This window comes from Eretmochelys imbricata, chromosome 9, assembly GCF_965152235.1.
Source record: "Eretmochelys imbricata isolate rEreImb1 chromosome 9, rEreImb1.hap1, whole genome shotgun sequence".
NCBI classification, from domain to species: domain Eukaryota; kingdom Metazoa; phylum Chordata; order Testudines; family Cheloniidae; genus Eretmochelys; species Eretmochelys imbricata.
In genome coordinates, this window is record NC_135580.1 from 39,401,409 (window position 1) to 39,424,705 (window position 23,297).

The 23,297-nt window shown below is 41.8% G+C and overlaps 1 protein-coding gene across 2 annotated transcripts in view; it reads right to left on the bottom strand.

The window, feature by feature from the left end:
- PXYLP1 (2-phosphoxylose phosphatase 1) overlaps positions 1-23,297 on the bottom strand; it is a 101,991-nt gene that overhangs the window by 66,432 nt on the left and 12,262 nt on the right. For both annotated transcript variants that reach the window (XM_077827022.1, XM_077827023.1), the window contains exon 2: positions 2,346-2,477. In XM_077827022.1, coding sequence (XP_077683148.1) covers positions 2,346-2,424 — 79 coding nt within the window. In that variant the 5' untranslated portion in view covers positions 2,425-2,477. The remainder of the gene's footprint in view (positions 1-2,345; positions 2,478-23,297) is intronic.

The following is a 23,297-nucleotide window of genomic DNA, read 5'->3' on the forward strand; positions in this document are numbered from 1 at the left end:
AAGCTGCATGATCATCCGAGCCAGGCCTTTCTTGACACACTCAATGTGAACAGGTCCTTGAAGCAGAATCTGGAGCTGACAAAAGATCTTAGGAACTCCACCCAACTTTCTGTTTGACACCGATTTGTTAGGCACTGCTGTTACCATGAGGACCATGTTTAAATAGACTTCCAGTTGCATTTCCTCTTGTTATCTGGCTGGCCTGAAGCTAAAAGGCCACCTTCATCAAAGACAAGGCTGCCACTTCCACAAGCTTACTAAGAATTCTTGCTTAGATTTAACCTCTCTGTACTCCAGAATATTTCCATGATAAAGGGAGCTCACCTCTCCCATCTCCAAAAAAGTCCTGTTTGTTTCAGAAATGTCATTTCTTTTAATTTTGGCTAAACCTTTCAGCTAATTGAAGCTGTTATTTGTTTCAATATTGGCAGCTTATCTGATTGAGTTTTAGTCTGTTTGGTTCCTGCTGGATGGTCTTTTAGTCCTCTTTATATAAAAACTCTGATTTTATTCCACCGTCAGTGCCACCCTTGATTGCTGCAGCCTACTTTCCTTTTGAAAAATCCTTCTGTCTTCTTACTCTCCAGGTGTTGTGCGAAAATGGTTTCTTTAAAGAAGTGAAAATTACTTACCTGCCTTTTTGAAGACATTTCACAGGATTCTCACTCACCTACACACATCCTCTCTGAGTAAGGATTCTTCTTTATGGGGTATCTATTTTTGGTATCACACTCATTTTTACATTTGAGGTAATATTTTTCTGTCTCACATTTTAACTGGCCTCTCTCTAGGACTATCACCTCCCACACAGAAAATTAAGGCAGAGGCACGTATAGCCGTAAGGTATGGCATGCAGCAGACCTTCAGTGTGCCTGGCTCACATCCTACCAAGAAGGGCAAATTCTCTAAGAGGATTTTTTTTTTTTTTTTTTGGTGAGCCATAGGTTTTTGGATTACATTTTGCAGAAGAGTAGTTAATGCAAAAATGCAGTGTGAAAACTCTGTGCCTGAAAAACCAGTTAAATATTATTCAAGATATGATACATTTTAAATGCAAGGTACAGTAGAGCCTCAGAGTTATGAACTGACCAGTCAACCACACACACACATCATTTGGAACTGGAAGTACGCAATCAAACAGCAGCAGAGACCAAAAGAAAAAAAAAAAAGCAAATACTGTACAGTACCGTGTTAAACATAGATCACTAAAAAAATAAAGTTTAAAAAAAGATTTGACAAGGGAAGGAAACAGTTTCTGTGCACATTTCATTTAAATTAAGATGGTTAAAAGCAGCATTTTTCTTTTGAATAGTAAAGTTTCAAAGCAGTATTAAGTCAATGTTCAGTTGTAAACTTTTGAAAGAACAGCCATAACGTTTTGTTCAACGTTATGAACATTTCAGAGTTATGAACAACCTCCATTCCTGAAGTGTTCGTAACTCTGAGGTTCTACTATACATCTTTATAGGTGTTATTTTGGCTGCTAAACAGAGCACATTTTACTCCATGGATGTGAAAGAAATAGAGAATTACAATGAAAATTTGATAAAATTAAATACAAGGGCTGAAGAGTTCAAGTATTTCCTAACTAAACTACACACATCCAGTGTAGGAGAAGACATTTCCCTAAATTCTGTCTATACTTTTCTTCTTACCTTCAGTCAACACCTATTTATTTTTGTTCATAATAGTAGAAAGATTAGGTTTGTGCATAGGCCCCACCTTCACTAGGAAATTTCATTTGTAAAGCTGATTTTTGAGTTAGCTGACACAGTGCTGCCTGGAGACAAGGACAAGTCATGCTTAGCACTGTATCTGCTAGTTTTGGGTAAACCTTACTGGAACTACCCATGACTAGCTGACAGAACGAAACATGGATTTGCCTTTTTCTACATCAATCAGTCGCTTGTGGTGAGCATTGTGTCAGCTAACTCAATTGTCAAAAGTTTTGTTAAAACTCGGTTAAATTTCCTTGTGCAGATAAGACGAAAGAAGGGAAGAGTCTCAGCGCTCAGTACTGTCAGAGCAATACACTGGATTCTGTCTTGCTTGCTCCAATATAAAACAAATCAATGTTTTTACCTACATCAGCTTTGCATAACTTGATCGTTTGTCAAATTGTCCTGATTTTATAATATAGTGTGCAATGTACCATTTCACTATTTTTATTCTTAAATTATTTTACCTTCTAAAAGGAAATTTAAAAGAAAAAAAATGTACATTTATATAAAAAACACAAATGCTTAAGAAAGGACACAAAAGGCTTTTTTTAAAGGAAAAAACCTAACACATTTGGCTACACTATGGGCATATTGTAGGCAAAAACAAAAGGAGGTTTTACTTACAGAATTGTAGGCTGAGGCTCAAAAAGGCTAATAAGGCTGCCAAAGCCAGCAAGATCAGAAAACGATTTCGGAAAAGCATTATTAGTCGTTCTGCTTTCTCTTCATGGTTTCATCTCCATACATGAACACTTCCTGTGAACGAAACAGACAAGCGTATATTTAACAAGTGGAAGCTTACAGCTACCCTGAAATAAATCCAAGTATAATTTTGGTAGGAGTACAAGAGAGACATGAGGTTATTTCTTGTATGCAAGTTTCAGAGATGCAGAACCTTGATCAAGATACAGGTTTCAGAGTAACAGCCGTGTTAGTCTGTATTCGCAAAAAGAAAAGGAGTACTTGTGGCACCTTAGAGACTAACCAATTTATTTGAGCATAAGCTTTCGTGAGCTACAGCTCACTTCATCAGATGCATACTGTGGAAAATACAGAAGATGTTTTATACACACAAACCATGAAAAAATGGGTGTTTATCACTACAAAAGGTTTTCTCTCCCCCCACCCCACTCTCCTGCTGGTAATAGAACGCTTCAAGTCTCTTCCTTGCCTCTCAGGCCAGTGTATCAAACTGAGCAAATTTTGCAACAAAGTAATTTTTTTCTCTCCAGTCTCTAACAATTATCTTGTAGCGCCAGGGCCGGCCCTAGACATTTTGGTACCCTATGCAGTGCCCCCGCAGGGGGTTGGTGGCCCCAGGACTCTGCGGGGGGGCTGGCTTGGGGGCCAGAGAGGAAACCTCCCCCCAGCACAAGCCGGTGGAGCGGAGAGGGTTGTGGCCGGGTCACTCCACTTCCTGATGCCCAGTGAATGCACCCCACACTCACGGGGTGGTTGAAAGTGGAGTGACCAGGTCCCAACCCGCTCCGCTCTGCTCCTCTGGCTCGGGACTTGGAGGGCAAAGGGGAACCGCCCTCCACCACTTATCAGCGGCGCAGAGCAGGCTAGGGCTGGGTCGCTCCATTTCCCGCCGCCCGGTGAGTGCAGGGCACCCTGACCCCTGCTGCAGTCCCAAGGGACATTGCTCAGGGGAAGGGGTGGAGCAGGGGTGGGGCTGGGGTGGAGCAGGGGCAGGGGTCATGGGGAAGAGGCAGAGCAGGGGCAGAGGCAGCTTTCCTGGGTGGCTCAGCTGGTCGGGGGATCGGGCTGGCCGCTGGAGCAGCACGCAGCTGTGTAGGGCACCAGGAAAATTGGGGCAATTTGGTGCCCCAAGTTTCCTCGTGCCCTACGCAGCTGTGTACTTTGCATATGGGTAAGGACAGCCCTGTGTAGCGCTCTGCTATTTTGAGGGCTGGTTCCCAGTCTTAACAACTCTAAAATTCCTTTAATTAAAGCAGTCTCTCCCTACCCTCCTGAAAAATACAGGTCAGGAAACCAACATACTTGCCTAATGACTCCTAAAAACCCTTATTTACCTTGCCAGGAATGTTCTAACTACCGTATACTCTGTATCTGAACTGTTAAAGAGACAGGTTAAGAATTACTCCCTCTAGGGGACAGCACTATTGTTAAATAAATTATAGGAATCTTAGGTTAGAGAATAAAGATTCAGAGGAGGAGTTACGACTAGAGCTGTGCGTAAAACAGAAATTCTAGTTATGACAATTGACTTTCTTGTGTTGACTGCAAGATGCAGGAATTTCGTTGGTCTTGAAAGAAATATTTTGTGATTCCCCATCTCCTTTGATTTGAGGTCTGTTTACAGCAGCACAAAAGTCCATGGGGGTTCCCAATCTCAAAAGTGTCAGATTATTATTTTCACAGATTAAGGAGAAAATCCTTGAAAACACTCTTCAGTGTCATGAAACAGTGAATTTACTATATATTAGTAAATTCTTTCTACTGGTTCTTGTCTTGATCTGTTAAGTCAGAGCAAAATTTATGGACCTGTATGCAGCATTCCCTAAGAGCTGTGATGAATGTATGAGACAAAGATGTTCATCTATATCAAGGCAGCACTGGTTCTGTCCTGATGGGCCTTTTAATCTTTGTGTATCATTTTCAAAGCAGCACCACTGTAGCCCTCTGGGTTGTTTCTTGGGTGTCAAACAGTGTTAAAGGCAACTTAACCAATCAAACTGGCAAAAGGAAAGAAACACAAGGGCAACATCAAGAAGATTACATAATTACTCAATGTGGCTAGCACACAGCACGATGGAACATATATTTATGAGGAGATAAATCAAGAGAATGAAAAAGTAGATGTCTAGTCCGGAATGGAGGAGCCCATTTATTAATTAGAACTTACACTGGGGTGCATGATACTGGTGCACAAGAAATCCGCACTGTTTACCTGAGGCCTTCTGGGTGGAATTCAAAGTGCTGGTATTCACCTTTAAAGTCCTAAATGGGCCACATTTCTGGAGCGACCACCTCTTCCCTCAAATCATTATTCCCACAGCAGTAGTCAGTGAATGTGCAGAAAGGGGATGGACTGGTGGCAGGGGTTACCTGCTTGGAAATGCACTTCCCCACTTAGACCCCCAGAGCCTTGATTTGTTAAACTTTTAGACACACTGAAAAGCTTATAATTTCCCTTGAGATTAGGACAGGACAGGGTATTTGTTAACATGGTATAATTAGACTGTGGGGATGAATTAACTACCTCTAAAAATTTTAATCTAACAGTAGATTTAAGCAGCCTCATGTAATTTTGATTATTATGAGCTTTAAGTATTGTAATGGGGACCTGTGCTTTTCTGGTAATAATTAATCAGATTTCCCAGTACATAAAGCTAGGAGGTATAAGTCTTTGCAAGACTGTATCTCTCTCTCTGTCTCAAAGGATACTGACTGTATTGGGAGAACTGGCTTTCCATTTTGTTATACTAATTTCCAAGAGAATATAAAGAACTGAGGGTTCTGAGAAACTAGAAACCAATGCCTGTTGCTACACTTTTTCAAAATGCCACCAGTGCCATAGTTGGTATGGGAACACAGTAAGAAATGCATGGCAGAAACGAGACAGTATAAGTGGGAAGGAAGGCCTGTAGTTTAAAGGGCCCTTTTAACTTTCCAGAATAGCAGCTCTCACTGTAACTAGTGTAATCTCTTAACGAGAGGTGTGCCAGCCCACTGACTGATGCTAAACTGAGCTGTGAAGGAGAAAAAAGTGAGACATACGGATGGATGATTACAAACCATCAGGAGAGAAAGAAGCAGCTAAGTTAAACAGATGGAAGGACAGAAGGAAAACTACAGGAAAAGCAAAATTAAACGTACAGGGGAGGAAAAGGTAAAATATATGAGGAAGAAAAATCTCAAGAATTAATACCAAACTCCCTCACCTCAATATCATTAGTGAATAATATTGGTATATAATGCAATATGCCACAAAAAGTGGAGAGACAGAAGCGTAGAGAAAGTACGGAGAACAGATGCCTTACATTAGCCGGGATATTTATGGAAGATGTTTAATTAGCTTAAACTTTCATTCTTCTTGCAATTAAGATTTAATGTTTAGACTAAGTAGTTCAGAAATTGTAAATAAGAAAGCAAGATTCTTTTTTAAATTATACATGTTTTGGCATGCTAACGAATTATAATCATTATGTTATGATTGATTTGTGACAGTCCCTGTAGAGTAACTGTGTTCAATAAATGGTCTGCCAATGAAATTCGTTATCAGCTCTCACTTGATATCAAGTATCATGGGATCAGATGCACATATACAGTACTGTGAAACGAAACAACAGGTTTAAAATACTGACAGGTGTGGTATTCAAGAGAAAAACAGCACTAAGACTGCAAACATTAAGTAGAAGCAAATACAATCAATAAGAATAGATGTTGTTTATAGTGGCTGGACATTCAACTGGCAACTTTGAGAAGTATATGCTAATTGAGTAGTACATAAAAAGAGGGAGCTTAGAAAGCGTAAACTAAGGGCAGGAAAATTAATTCCCCCCCAAAACCAAAACCCCTCCATGTGATCAAAAAAAGATGAGGAGAAGAACACACAGTCAATGTGCTTTTGGTGTTAGGCCTTGTCTACACTACAAAATTAAGCTGACCTAAGTTAAGTCGATGTACAGCCACCAGAGTAATTCCTGCAGTGCTTCATGTCCACACTATGCCCCCGTCGGTCATGCGCATCCTCACCAGGAGCACTTCCACAGACTTAACTGTCTGGGGCACTGACAGCTGGAGCCCCTCCACCATGGGGTTAACAGCCGGAGCTGTTGGCCCTTGGGAAAGGGGGGCTCCAGCTGTGAACCTCACGTGGGGCTGACAGCGCGGGCTGTCGGCCCCAAGGTGGGGAGGCAACAGCTGTGAGCCCTGCACAGGATAATCTGCTGGCAGGTCACAAGACAGTGTTTACATTGACCGTCTACAGGCATGGCCACCTGCAACTCCCAGGGGCAGCCGTTTGCTGTTCCCGGTCAATGGGAGCTGCGGGAAGTGGCGCGGGCTGCAGGAACATGCTGAGCACCACTTCCCCCAGCTCCCATTGGCCAGGAACGGTGAACCTCAGCCAATGGGAGCTGCAGGCGGCTATGCCTGTGGACAGTCAATGTAAACACAGTTTTGGGGCCCAACAGCAAATTACCCTGACAGGCCACGCGTTGCCCACCACTGGTCTACACAGACACTGCGTCACCCTAACTACATTTATCTAACCACCACGCCTTTTGCCGAGGTGGAGTTATTAGGTCGATGTAGTGGGAGACTTGCATTGGTGGGAGCAACATTGTAATGTACACACTTACAGATTGAGGTCGACGTAGGCTGCCTTATGTGGACCTAACTCTGTGGTGTAGACCAAGCCTTAGAAATACACTGTTACAGAATTAGAGATATTGCTGCAGAATTAAAGCTCACAGTATTACAGAGCAGCTGCTGTTTGGATGACATTTGGAGTATATTGATCTTTATTTACTTGATGGGTGGTTCAGAGTGCAGGTCATGTCCTAGCCTCACTGTCTCCACCTGAAAGCTCTCAGTACCGGAAGGCCAATTTTATCACCAACAATTGACATAACATTGGCTCTATTTGTTGGCTCATGATCCTCCAGGCTTTGACACTCTTGTTCTAAAAGATGAATAAATACTGTACTGCTAGAAACGCAGTCCACACTCAGCATTCTCAGCACTGGCATTCTATCAGCAGGTTAATAAATTGGTATAAATCACAGCATTTATTGCACATAACTGATGATATAGATATTCAGCTCAAGACATAATGTTAGTCTGGATAAAGAAATTCTGCTGAACCACAAACTTCATTCAGACATTATTAATTGTAAGACATACAAAATCAACCTAGAATTTAAAAATGAATGATGTAATACCTCCTATAACCAAATGTAGCTAATAATTAAAAGAAAAGCTATTCGGACACCTAATACAGTATATGTCCTTGCTATATGATTTTTTTTTTATTTTCCTCCCTTTTAAATTGTGTCCAATATTTATTATAACAAATCACAAAGGCAGAAGATTACTGATCTAGTTTAAAGTATCCCCACTGTCACCTACTCAAGCACAAAGATTTCAGTATGTACTAACTTAAGCTGTGCAACTTCTTGCATATTCACTCAAGGCTGAAAAAAAGGTACTGTTATTAACAGACAGGAGAGAGGGAGTCAGGAGACCCGGGATCCATTCCTGCCTCTACCAGGCTTCTTCTGGGTTCTTGGGCTGGTCAAGGCTTCTTTCTACATCAGTTTCCTCAACTGCAGAAGTGGATACCTACTTGACAGAAACGTTGTATGACTGAATTTGTGAATGCTTACAAATCACTGCAAGGTCTTCTCAGGTTTATGTAAGAAAGGTGGTTTTTATTAGTATTTCACACAATGTACTGAAAATATATCCATACCACCAAGGACTTTAAAAGTTCTTGAGAAATTAGACTTGTCCAACCCCTCCAAAATAATCATTACCTTTCTGTACATCTGTGCCACTTGACTAATAACATTACCTCTAAATTAGTTGCATCCATCTAGGACGTAAACCTACCATCTTACTTAGCGTGTAAGCACATTATTTCACTGAATCACCATGACAGCTGAATGAATTTACTTGATTAAAATAGCATGTATCCATAATAATCAATACTACTCTTCAAAGTCTGCTTCCATACAATTACTATACTTATCTCGTATGCCAGATCCAGCAACATCACATCAAAATGACAGAAACTGCTAAGATACAAGCGAGTGACAGTGGTCATTATGAAATGGAGAAGGAAACAGTCACAGTTGTAAGGAAGAAAGCTTCAAAGTCTATAACTGAATGACTGCCAAAGACAGACACAATAACCATACTGTGCTATCAGGCTCTGCAGTAGCAAGACCAGTCTGGAAATTGAGGCGAGACGGCCTGGAAACAAAAAAAAGATACGGGCTGGTGCAGGGTGACATTCATGCATTAATTTGGGGAAGTTATTGAAGAATTTAGGCCGCCCACTGACTAGTCCCATATCCACTACTGACAGTTCTCTCTATTTGAGAGCTTTCAATTGCTTTTGATCTGTCTTGTATCCTTTCATTGCATAGTAAGGATTTTTTTTCCTGCATGCAAGAAAGCCTTGTTTTGAAGGTAACTGAACAGAAAGTGATAGCAGCAGATGTGATTATGAAAATTTTTGTTCTATTTTCAGTTTCCATATTCAGACTTGAATTGTTAGAAGTACTGTACTTCTGAAGGGTCTATTTTAAAGAAGGAAAAGAACACTGAGTGAAGATCTTTGAAATCAAATATATAAAACTGCATACAGTAAGCGTCTCTCTCTAACAGAACACAGATACCTTATTAATGCCTCACAAACAGGACCAAATTCAGAAAGTTATATAGTAGCTTACGTGATTCTATTTAGGTGAGTGAGGGAGGATAAATGCTTCTTCACTTAGTGAAATACCTACAAGAAGAAATCTGTGATTCCCCACTTCTTTTTGGCTAGGCAGACCACATTAGTGTTATCTACATTCATCAGGACATCTTTGGGTAGCACCAAAACGCAAAATAACTCCAGTTTAAGGTCCTAAAAAAGATGTCCAATTATAAGAAGGGCGCTGACTGTGACACTGCACCACATATTCATCATAGTGGTATCACTATGATATGATTATGACATTGTTATGGTGCATCTTGTACAAAATGTGTCATGTGAGGTATCTATGAAAAGCAATGATTTGCTGAATATGATTATCCTATATGTGTGCATGTATAATTTTTGTATCTGAAGTTATGAATATTAATTATGTACCTGTATTTCAAATGTGCTTACTCTGGGTAACACCCACAACTAGTCTTTCAGGTACAACAATGAAGAAGCTAGACTGTTTTTGCTGATGACCATCAGCACTGACAGTGGACCATGGAAGAGCTTAGCCTTCCTGTGAACACTTCAGACAGCCTATGGATAATGGCTGCTATGACTCAGCAAGGCATGCAAAGTTATGTGACCAGATCACGACACTGAACTCTATTTTGGCACCTGTATTCTTCCACAAACTGGGCTGGGAACTTAGCTTGAAACAAAGGGTTCCTGCCATAGGGAGATATTATATAAGGTGGGGAGTAACATCATGATTGGTCTTCACTCCCCCACAACTCAACACCTGAAAGAACATCTGGAAGACAAAGGACTTGGAACGGGGGAGGGGGACCCAAACTCCAAGGCAGATGCAGCTTGTGCCTCAAGAATCTGTAAGCCTGCTTGTATCATCAGACAGAATGAGATGTGGCTGATACAAATCCTATCTAGTATGTTAGGTTTAGTTTGCGGTTTTGTTTATTTACTAGGTAATCTGCTTTGATCTGTTTGCTATCACTTATAATCACTTAAAATCTATCTTTCTGTAGTTAAACTTATTTTATGTTTTACCTTAACCAGTGTTTTCTGAATGAAATGTCTGGGAAAATCTCAGCTTGGTAAACAAAGCTATCGCATATCTTCGCCACATCAGGGAGGGAGTGGGGTGGTGAATCCCACTGCAGTGCAAGATGGTATAATTCTGGGTTTATACTCCAGTAAGGATGCAAGGCTGGGGAGCTGGGGAACTGGCTGGTGCTCTGTTGTAAATCTGTAAGTGGCTTAGGTAGAGCACTCAGATAACTGAGCTGGGTATGTGGTGCCACCTGCTCTCATGTTGGGTGATAACAGGGCCTTGAGAGGCTGGCTGGTGCACCAGCCACGCACGTGAGAAAGCCCAACCCAGCTGAAGCATTAGGGGGCAGAGTGGTTCCCACTGCCTCCCAGACTGCACCCCGGGGATGACAACCCATCACACTGACTACTAAGCAGTATTCTTTTTAACTGCTAATACCCATTAGTCTGTTGTGCATTCAGATCTCAGCAAAGATGACCAGCAGACATCTTTCCTTACACACAAAATAAAGGTAAAGGGAGGACTCATGAAGTATATAAAACAAGGGATGTTGGCAGCTCGTAGGTGGGGTAGCCCAAAACGTTTTCTTTACCCTTTGACTTTGTCCAGGGACACATTCCTACAGAGGATAGGGAATAACAGTTGTATTCACATGGATATGGCCAGATTCATCATTGCTCAAGTAAGGCAGCAAAGAAAGAAAGAGTGACACTGAGCAGAAATGATTCAGAAGACACCAAAGATGTTGACAGCTTTGACTGGTCACTGCTGCACTTAATTAAGTAAATGCTAACTCCCCCCCACTCCACCTCCCTCCTTCCCCTCCCCTTCCCCCTCCCCTCCCCGATATCAACCACAGCTGGTGTCCTTTCAATATTCCACTGGAACTTCAGCATCTTAAAGTGGATACACTATTCCTGGTACATCAGGCAATACTGCAGGTGCACTTTGACTGACATCCCAGGAACATCATGCAGCAACAAAACAATTAGCCTTAATATTGTTAATCTCAACTATGAATGATCCTTATCATGCAGAGAGGATTATACAATCAGTCTCATATCTCTTCACTGGTTCTCTTAAACAATGCCGAGCAGTTCACTTTAAATAAAATAATTCTCCATTCACAACAGGTTGTTCCACTTCCTAGACATATATTTTCCTCATGTAAGACAATCTGCCCATCACTGTATAAAATTATACCCACTTGCCTCACTCAATTTATCCTATCCTCCTTTGTGAAAAGCAGAAGGCTTCGAAATTGACTTGGCTCTACTGAAGGGTCTGTCAAACTAACCAACACAATCTCTCATCTCTTTAAATCAATTATATGGAATCCAGAAAAGTTATACAAAAAATGAGCTTTTTTTTTCCTAACACTCATTATTCTGACTAAGTCGTAAAGCTCCAGCTATTTCAAAGGTTTCTGTTTGTTGCAAAGTATCCAGAAGCCTCTGCAAGTCCTTTGAAGAGTAAAACTCATCAATGTGGCAAGGCAAGCAGCTCCAGCCTCGGCCAAAACAGTCAGAATAGCGTTAAGAGAGCAGGAGCAGACATCTTAAAAGAAACAAAATGTGAGAAAAGGATCTGGGCTGAGAGTAGCTCCAGGAATTAAATTTCAATTGACTTCTTCTCAAACAGGGTTGCCAACTTTCTAATTCCAGAAAACCGAACACCCTTGCCCCACCCACTGCCTCGCCTCTTCCCCAGGCCCCACGCCCCCTTCCCGAGGCCTGCCCCCCGTTCACTCCATCCTTCCTCCCCTCCATCGCTTGCTCTCCTCCACCCCCACTCACATGCTCATTTTCGCTGCAAGGCCCAAACAGACGTATTTATTGTTTTGACAGATATAATATACTAATTTCAGGTTTTATTTGTTACAGGATGCTAGAGCTAGCAGCAAAATAGTCAAAAAGGTTAGTAGTTTTTTTTTTAAATGAAATCTCACAAAGGTTTTCATGATTCTCTCCCTCTCCTCTTCCCATTTTTTCTAACCAGCTCCATGTTTTTTTGTTCACTCAAGTTATTGTAATTTTATGTGTGGAATTAGGACCACACATTATCACAGCTACAGTGGGTCCATTGAAGGCCCACTACTGAAGCCCAAATACAAATCCATAGAGCACAACCACAGAAATGCACACCTGTCCATATACCTATATAAATAAATCTGTGGCAACTGACTCCCACACCTACATGCAGATACACACGTGTATTCATGTATACACGTCTAGCATGTACTAACACACATACTTCCACATTATTTATTATTACAATTGTTTAGTGCCTAGAGACCCCAACTAAGATCAGGGCTCCAGGGTGGTAGGTGCTGGACATTCACATAAAAAGAGCGAGTCTGCCACAAAGTTTATAATGTAGCGTCTAGGTGGGGAGAAATGTATGATACATTGGCCCTTCTGCAATTACTAGTCATCAACATTCACTTTTTAAGAAATGATACATTTCTTTTAGAGTTCCCTTCTCTTTTAAAGACTTGTTATGAAATTAATTCACATATTTTAGGTCATCAATTTTTTTGTGCGCAAGCCAGTAAAAGGAATAAAAGCCAAAGAGTTAGGCTGCAAATTTTATTCACACAGACATATACACATGCAGCAATACACGCACCTCCCTACACAAAGGCACACAGTCTCTTACACACATACAATGCATGCATGTACACACTTGCCTACACAGAGACACCCACCCAGGAAGGGAGGAGGATGGGCTGGAGGGGAAAAGATGGGGTGGGGTGAAGGAGAGAAGATGGGGAAGGAAAGAGGACAAGGACAAGAGCAGGGTGGGAGCAAGAGGGGGCAGTGAAAGAGAGAAAAGAAGGTGTGAGGGGGTATGTGGGGTGGACGGGGATGCAGAGGGAGGCAGAAGTCTACAGGTGCATGAGGATGTGGGGGCGCAGGGCTCTATAGGGACCTAATGGAGTGCAGCAATGTATGGAGGTGCAGGGCTGTGGGAGGTGAGGGACACAAGGGTGGTGGCTCTGGGAGGTGGAGAGGATGCATGGGAGAGCGCTGTAAGGGGTACAGACCTGGGATGGGCATGTGTGGGGGGTAGGGTAGGGTGGGGTGGGATGGGACAGAGGAGGGATGCAGTGAGCAGGATTGGGGTGCAGGGGGGGTTGGAATGGGATGCAATGAGGGGTGTACAGGGGGTGGGACAGGGAGGGATGCAGTGAGGGGGATAGGGTGCGGGGGATGGGGGTGTAGCCCCATTCCCAGCACCTGGAGACGAGGATACATACCTCCAACTCCTGGGTGCCAGCAACAGGGCGACACAGTGCGGTTCGCCACAGGACACGCGCTGCTGCTCGAGCCTAGCCACACGAGGAGCCTGAGAAGAGTGCCGGGAGAGGCACGCACCCTGCGCCCCCTCAACAGCTGCCTGCTGAGCACTCGCGAGTCACACTAGTTCCTCACCTGCCCTGACCCAGCCAATGAGAGTTGTGCCTGCGGGTGGAGGGTGGGGGCAGCATGCAGACACACAAACGCGCACACACACACCAGCCCCTAAGGCTAGAAGCCAGACATGCCAACTGCTTCCCAACCTGGGAGTCGCATGGCACACCAGCTAGCAAGGAGTCTGCCAGCCCTGCTGCGCAGCACTGCAAACCAGACAGTCAACTGACTGGAGCCGCCAGGATCGCTTTTCCACTAGGTGTTCTGGTCCAAAACTGGACACCTGGTCACCCTATTCCTAGAATCTTCCATATGAACATGTGGAAAGTTGGAACCTTTCACAGCTCACGTGGAATCAAAATCTCACAGCCTCAAAAGTGACAGGAATGGGAAGTCCAGGACTGCCACAATCTTACATTTAAAGCTTCTCTGGAACTAATTTTAAGTGCTTAGCTTTCACTGGTAGCTGGACAGGTTTAAACTGCCTTTGACTCAGCCAATTTGGTGACCGAAGGGAGAGAGAGTTGCTTTCCTAGAGAAAAGTTCATTCTAAATGCTTGGTGTAAGCCAAATACACAATACCTGAAAACTCAAAGTGAACATGTGTTTTAAAAATATTATGTTTATTCAGAATCTTCATTATGATAAAAAGCTGGCAAATGTCAAACTTTTAATTTTCTAAGACAAGTTATTTATCAAAATAGGAGTATGTTTTCTTGCAAGTTCGAGTCCAAGAAAACACACACAGCACAGACACCAGAAACTAGACTTTTTTAAAATTGATTATTTTAAATAATTACTTTAAGCTTTTTGATAAATAATAAAAACATAGACGAGCTTGTCACTGCTATAGTATCATCCTGAAGGATCATGCCATTTATTTATAAAAAAGAGGATACTATACTCATGGGGTGTACCAACCCCACACTGGGCCTCAGGGAGTTGAAGAGAGCCTGAAGGTGCAATCAGCTCAGCCCACTATGCCTGCAGTAGGGGTCAGCCTGGAGGGAAGAAATAAGAGAAGAAAAGCCCAGCTCAATGGTGAGGCGATGGGGAGGGAACAGAACTCTTGAGCCGGCTCTTCAGCAGTTACTATGCGGCTCCTTGTCTAGGCACCGACTCCGGGGATGGAGCTACAGGCGCCAACTTTCCAATGTGCCGGGGGGGTGGGGTTGCTCACTGCTCAACCCCTGGCTCTGCCAGAGGCCCTGCCCCCACCCCACCCTTTCCCACCCCCTCCTCTGAGCCTGCCATGCACTCACTCCCCCCGGAGCCTCCTGCACACCATGAAACAGCTGGTGGGGAGGTGCGGGGAGGAGCGGATGAGGGGCTGCTGATGTATTACTGTGGCTCTTTGGCAATGTACTTTGGTAAATTCTGGCTCCTTCTCAGGCCCAGGTTGGCCACCCCTGAGCTGGCCCTATGAAGGATGGCTTGGCTGGAGCCAGAGCCTAATCAGAAACTGCCTTGAAGCTGTCTGGAAGGATGGATCAGCTTGGACTAGAGCCTAGCCAGAGCCTCCTTGGAGCAGAAAGGCATGGTGAAGAACCTTTTTGTTTCTTTCTGTTCCTCAACTAGCTTGGATCCCCTTTGTTTTGGCAGAAGAGTCAGCAAGAAATGTCTGCCTGCAGGGCCTGCTAAGAAGCAATCCAGGGATACAAAAGAGGATCTGAACAAACTCAGAGTAGAGGGCATACCTGGATTCCCCTACTGGCCCTCCTAGGGCTGGTAGGTCCAAATGACTGAAGGTAGGCCAAACCAGATCTGGGGAAACCCAAGTTCAACCCACCTCTGAAGGGGTAGGATTAAAAGTGACCTGGCCGGAGGCCATGTCTCAGGAAGAGGAATCATAGAATATCAGGGTTGGAAGGGACCTCAGGAGGTCATCTAGTCCAACCCCCTGCTCAAAGCAGGACCAATCCCCAACTAAATCATCCCAGCCAGGACTTTGTCAAGCCTGACCTTAAAAACCTCAAAGGAAGGAGATTCCACCACCTCCCTAGGTAATGCATTCCAGTGCTTCACCATCCTCCTAGTGAAAAGACGAGGAAGACTACCACAGGCCCAGAGCAGTTGGCGCCAAAGGAGGAGAGCCGTTATGCCAGGCCCAGCCTGCAGGTAAGTCACATGCTTAAAATACATACAAGGGTTATTCACATATGTCAGAAATATCAGCAACACCTTGAAGAAGACGTCCTGCATTAGCAATATGATGCAGTAGTTGGATTTTATGCTGGAAAGATAAAATTACAGTGCGGACACTAGTTATATGGGAATTTGGTCAGATACTAGAGGTAACCTCTACTTTTCTTAAGAAAAACTTTCATTAGATTCATACTAAGTGTTTGAGACCTCAGTTTTAAGTCTCATCTGAAAGACCAAGTGCCAATGCAGATGCCACTATAAATGAGCATAAAAAAAAAAAAAAAAAAAAAACCACACACACACAACACATTTGCTTAAATTAATCCTAATCAACTTTGAGGTTTGAGCTGAAGTGTTCCAAAGTTTTGTTAACTGTAGAAGTTAATGGAAGTCTTTGGCTTACCACCAACATACAGTTTTCAAGTAGTAGACCAGCTTTTCAACACTGTAGCCTCTTTAGCAGATGGAGAGTACATTGCCCATTAGGGCTAGTTGAAGCATTAAACTTTTTACTAGTGTGGACCACACCATGAAAAGGAGCGTCTCAGTGCAAATGAATGGAGAGGTGGTCAATCGCATTTCATCCTACAGTTCCTACAGCAGTATTTTATGTACAGTAACTCCTTGCTTAACGTTGTAGTTATGTTCTTGAAAAATGCTACTTTACGTGAAATGATATTAAGTGAATCCAATTTCCCCATAATAATTAATGTAAATGGGGGGTGGGGGAGGGATTCCAGGGAAATTTTTTTCACCATACAAAAAACTATATTTAGACAGATAGATAGATATACACAGTATAAGTTTTAAACAAACAATTTAATACTGTACAGAGCAATGATGATTGTGAAGCTTGGTTGAGGTGGTGAAGTCAGAGAGTGGAAGAGGGTGGGATATTTCCCAAGGAATACCTTACTGCTAAATGATGAACTAGCACTCGGTTGAGCCCTCAAGGGTTAACACATTGTTGTTAATGTAGCCTCACACTCTGCAAGGCAGCATGAATGGAGGGAGGGGAGACACCATGGCAGAGAAAGAGACAGAGACACACAGCCTGTATGACAGAGAGAGAGACATGCACTGCCCCTTTAAGTACGCTGACCCCACTCTAAGTATACTGCCTTTTTAAGTAAATCAGCAAGTTGAGACAGCAGGTGCTGTCAGCAAGCTCCCTCCATCCTGAGCCCTGTCGTCTCCCCCACTGCTCTGTGGAAATGGGGTAAAGGAGCGGGGGGCAGGGGCAGGGGAAAACCCTGAATTGAGCACCCCTCTTCCCTCCTCCTTCTTGCATAGCAAGCAGGAGGCTCCCAGGAGCACCTCCAAGGCAGAGGACGGGAGAAGCACACGGCAGTGGCGGGAGGGACAGCTGAACTGCCCAGCAATTGATAGCCTGCTGGGCGAGCGGCTGCCACACAAGGAACTTACGGGAGATGATGGGGGGGCTTTCGGTCCACCCTGGTTCCAAGCCCCCACCAGCTAGCTCCAACAGGCTGCTCTTTCTGCAAGCAGTGGATAAAGCAGGCAACTGGCAAACAATGTTATAAGGGAACATTGCCCAAGTTTAAATGAGCACGTTCTCTAATTGATCAGCGACATAACAATGAAACATTAACCAGGACGACTTTAAGTGAGAAGTTACTGTAAAAGTAATATTAGGAACATATTTATGTAACGCTATCTGTCTACAGTGCAAGAAGTGTTCTTGGGCGGGGTGGGGTGGAGGAGGAAAGTTAGTCAAACTACTTTTACTCTTCATTTCTTCTCCTTCTTCCATCTGGAAATAAAGAGAAATCTCCTTATGACCAGCATGCTCTCACGCACCAGCAGCAAGTGCTCTGCAGACCAATCTAGGAACTACTAAGAGAGTCTATTCTGGAAACTGACAGAGACTAGAGTAGTTAGGAGAGTTAAAAATCTTGTTCCAAGTAATGGTGGTATACAGCTCATGATAGCACAATGAAAGGACTTTGCATCTTTTAGGGGTGCAGTGTGAAAGCAGATGAGGGAAGAACAAGTTTTATATATTGGCACTGATTGTCACATTCCTTTTTTTTTTTTCTAAATGTATTTCTTTTGTAAGCAAATCCTAGTTTTCTTAAGCCTACTGGACACAGAACTTTTAATAAGCCTGGTCTCAACACAGTGATGCAGAACTGCACATCAAAGATGACAGTCATGACTGATACACTTAACTATAGATGCAATGCTATAATAACCTTGGGCTACACTTAGTGTGCTTTCCAGTACTGAAGTCTGGCTAATTTTGTAGCCACAGATCTCCTCATTTTTGGAATTGCCTTGACTTAAGTCAGCCCCTTAACAGTTTTACATAACTGCGGATTTGAGAAAATATTCCCATCACTATAAAAAATTGGATACACAAGAAGCTTCAAACCAGAGATGTGGTAAAACCATAAAGACTAAAGATGGACTGTTAAAAGTACAGCAACAAGAAAACATCTTCTTATCTCAGTAATGGGTTTTTTTGTTACAAAGAAACAACCCTAGAGACTCGTTAAAAATAATTTTAAAAAATTATGGGGACTGTGAAATAGCTTGAAATAGTCATTAAATATCTGGATTCTTGCACTCATATCATACATGTGGTAGTGATACCCATATAATAAACTTCACCTCTATATGAGGAATTGCATATAATATTCATTTGACCATCTCACCCGTACTCTGCCCATTAATTCATCTCTGTAAGGATTATTAATATTACATGCTTCTGGCAGCTTAAAACAGCAACATTTTAAAAAAATTTCAAGTGTCTCGAGGATGTGTCTCTCTCATATTACAAACAAGTCTAAACATTACTTAAACAAAAACAAAAACAAGCTAGTCACTTGAATAGTGAAACATTACTTTGGACAGACAAGCCACTACTACTTATGGTAAGTATAGCCATTAGAGACCATCAATAAATTCAGCTGTTTCAGCATAATCAATGATCCCTAAAGACAGACATTTGAGAAGAAAATTAATATCTGCTAATTTTTAGTAACAGGAAATTATAGAGACAGGACACAAGGTACTAGGTAGCTTTTCTAGATCTGCCTATGGGAGTGAGCATTTCTCCTCTGTTACTGCAGCTATTGCATATATGTCATGCCACAAGAGTTTCACAAACGTTCTCAACGGTGGTGACTGCACCGTGATTTTATTTTCTAGGCTCTGCACTACCTCCCCAAAAGCCTTCCCTTGCTACTAATCTAAGATAATATCAAATAGAGTGCTCAGGGGAAGGTGATTAATTCGTTTTTGGTTTTTTTTTCAGAATTATCTCCACTTCAGAGGAATAATGTTAAGACAACTTGATGTCTCACCCTGCCTTTCTAGGAGTATGGCAATATCCTTATTGCAATTATTCTACCTCCTTCAGTATTATATTTATAAAGACCTGAAACACATCTGTCAGGACAAAAAAAATAACAGATCCTTGCACTGAGGATCTTACAAAAGTCTAAATTAGCCATGATAGGAAACAAAGGGTGGGAGAAAGACAAAGAGGATTCCATCCAGAAGAGATTATGAGTTGCACTTATTGTTTCATCTGTCTTATTAGCTCCTTTTTATTTTAGATAAAATAATATACTGAACTTGGAAAACATTTGGACAAAATGCCAGGGTGGAGGTCAACTTTGAAATCCTTGTATTCTGTAGACTAGTTCAAGTATTTACTCTTCGTATTAGTTCCTTTATTTACATCTGCAATCATGTCTTCTATGGCATTCAGAAACAAATCTAAAATTGCTTCTGCATAATTCTGTTCTTTACCATTGATGTAAGGAAGGCAGGTATTGTCATGCACCTATACCCATAGGACTTCTCAATTCTTCCAATGGAGTACTGCAGCCATAAGTCTGGATCTGAATAACTGATTTCTCTAATTATGAATTTGTTTGCCCTTTCCACGAGGCCTCTGAATTTCCAATTATACTCATGCTGATGATCCTTCCCATCAGATGGCCTATAACAAAACCCTATCAAATGGATTGCCTTTGTCTCTAATTTGCACCAGATAATTCTATCCCCATCTAAGGTCCTTGATCTCTGTCATTTATGTTACAAAACATAAATCCACCCTTCTAATCTGGTATCTTCTGTAGAGTGTGTGGCCAGGACTACAATAAAAGGTAGGTCGACCCAGCTATGTTGTGCAGGGGTGTGAAAAATTCACAACCTGGAGTGATGTGGTAAAACTGATCTAATCCCCAGGACAGACTACGCTAGGTCAATGAAAGAATTATTCTGTCGACATAGCTACCACTTCTTGGGGAGGTGGATTAACTGTCTACAGTTAATGGAAGAACCCCTCCTGTCGTTGTACTGTCTACACTGATGCATTGCAGCTGTCGTGTAGACACAGCCTGTGTAACTCTAGGTACTTTAAAACCCACATAATTGCTTAGCCGCCACCCCCCACTCTTCCCCAATTCAACTTAGAATTCTGTCTTTATGCTTATATGCAATTTGTATATCAAATAGCCAATTATCTAGGATATGTATCTCAATATCAAGATCATCTATAATACAAAATTTATTTATTTTACAGTATTTTCCATTTACATGGTTCTTCAGCAGGACAGTTGCAAGCGGAAAAGATGGTGAGGGAGCCTTGAGATTGCTGTGTATAACAGAACTGTTATTATGCATTTATTCTAAGTCTGTGTTTGTTATAGTTTTTGTTATGACTACAAGCATTAAACCAGATCAAAGCAGTTTTATTTTTGCAGCAGCTGATCAAGAATAGAAGATCACCAAGAAGTAACTGGTGATGGAATGTGACGTATCTGGGTTATCTTGCTATGCTTATTTCTATATCTGTGCATAGAAGCTTGTGCACAAAAATACAGGAGCAACGGTGCATGATACAGTAGATTTATTGACTTTTTTCAATTTAGAGTTTACAGATTCATGGTAAAAAAGCAATTGCATATGTACCTTGTTTTGTGGCTCTGTTTATAGTTAGCTTCAGTTATTCTGATGTTTCCAATCAAGTTAAATTCATCCCTTGGCTTCAATGGACTTAATCCCAATTTACACCAAAGTAATAGTAAAATTTGGCTCTTCATACACTAATGGATACCATTTCATTATATTTTTCAGCAGTAACTAAGAACCATAGCTTCAGAAAATGATCTACAGATGTAATATCTCTAAGCCATTTCAGATTTTCAAGTTTTGGACACTCAAGTTTAAAAAATTAACATTTCTTATATTAGTTAGTTAGTTAAGAAAAACAAACAAAAAGCTTAGCCAATATGATAAATAAGTAATACCATTTTAAGCTACTTACCAGTACACCTTTACTAAACAAAAGGAAGACTTTAGTATCACTACAGACCTATCTATGGGGGAATTTTTTCAGAAAAATTTCTTGCATTACGTGTCTGTCATCATACCATATGACAAAATTGAACAATATATTTACTGTAAATCTTTGAATTTCCAAAGACATACTATTATTTCTTTAACATCTGTTAAGGAAAAAAATATACAGTATCTTGCCACTTGTTGCAATCCTTTTATTGCAGATGACAAAAATTAAACCATTATCCACACTCCTTGCATTCAACAAAGAAAAGAAAACAGCAAAAGATCTACTACCAGTGCATTAAGTACAAGGAAACGTTGTATCCACGTGTGTTTCTGTCATAAATATAAAGGAAAGGGTAACCACCTTTCTGTATACAGTGCTATAAAATCCCTCCTGGCCAGAGGCAACATCCTGTTACCTGTGAAGGGTTAAGAAGCTCAGCTAACCTGGCTGACGCCTGACCCTAAGGACCAATAAGGGGACAAGATACGTTCAAATCTTGGGGGAAGGAAGGCTTTTGTTTGTGTTCTTTGTTTACCTGGTTGATCTCTCTCGGGACTGAGAGAGGCCAGACAGAAATCCATCTTCTCCGACCCATCCTAATCCAAGTCTCCAATATTGCAACCAGTATAAGTAAGCCAGGCAAGGCAGATTAGTTTATCTTTTGTTTTGTGGGAATTTTCCCTGTGTTAAGAGGGAGGTTTATTCTTGTTTTCTGTAACTTTAAGGTTTTGCCCAGAGGGGGATCCTCTGTGTTTTGAATCTGAATACCCTGTAAAATATCTTCTATCCTGCTTTTACAGAGATGATTTTTACACCCCCCCCCCTTTTTTTTTTTTTAAGAACCTGACTGATTTTTCCATTGTTCCAAGATCCAGGGATTTGGGTCTTTGATGATTTTGTAACAAATTGGTTAGGATATTATTCTCAAGCCTCCCCAGGAAAGGGGATGTGTAGGGCTTGGGGGGATATTTTGGGGGAAGACGTCTCCGAGCAGTCTCTTTCCCTGTTCTTTGTTTAAAATGCTTGGTGGTGGCAGCATACTGTTCAAGGACAAGGCAAAGCTTGTACCTTGGAGAACTTTTGAACCTAAGCTGGTAAGAATAAGCTTAGGGGGTCTTTCATGCAGGTCCCCACATCTGTACCCTAGAGTTCAGAGTGTGGAAGGAACCCTGACAGTTTCACTAGCACTTTAACTTAAAAGAAGCCAAGTACTTTTTGCTACTCTCTTCATACTCCTCTGCCTACCCCCAATATGCTGTTAAATTTACATTTCAGCCTATTGGGGGTATTCATTTTATGCTAAACCAGTCACAAACCTGTACAAATGACTATGCTTTAAAAAAACCTCAAAGGATTCTGCACATTTTTAGGTTTTCAAAATGAAGACTGAGAAACTAGATCACTGCAGCAAAAAAACACTTGCAAACTGCTGCTATAAAATTTCTGTAAATGGAGAAGTTGCTATTAAGACTTATATGGGTTCAAGTTTAAGACAAAATGAGAATTTTAGAATACATTTTACAATGGAAAAGAAGATGCTGGACCACAGATTACATTGTACATTAAACCCCTCCTCCCCCGGCCAGTAGATTACTTTATAATCAAACCTGTCAAATGATGAAGCTTAACAGTTTTCAAATAACTTTTGATCATAAACAAATCCTTTAGTTTTAGACTTTGTGGCATGCCCCCATTAAAAGTACTATACAGCTATGCCAGAAACTATTACTATAATATTAGAAAGTGTCGTGCAACCTTAACAACCCTCCCCTCCCATTTTCACATGCTCTTAATTTGCTGAACCATTGCTTTTTGGAGCTCAAATTATCCATGCTTAGGTCTGACCGGACTCAAAGGTCTTGCTTTAAAGAAAATCCTTAATATAAGGTAATTGTGCTAATGAACACAGTATACTTATTGGTGAGACAAGGGGAGAGAGACAGACATGCACAGAACAAAATACAAATGGGTGTTCTTAGCTCAGGCTTCATTTGGCCACCTCATACACCAGGATCCCACTTTCCCTCAGAAGTAGCGAGACACCAGATGTCACCTTTTGGCCCAAAAGCTCCTTTCACTCCTTCCTAACAACTAAATCAGTCTGGCTGTGAAATCTAAGCATGAGCAGCCTGCAGTGCCTCTTCCTGCCTAACACTGCTTCGGGGCTAACTTCATTCTTGCTCTTTCCTTCTCCTTCCAAATTGCTGTCTGATAACCCAACTGTCCAGGGATACAC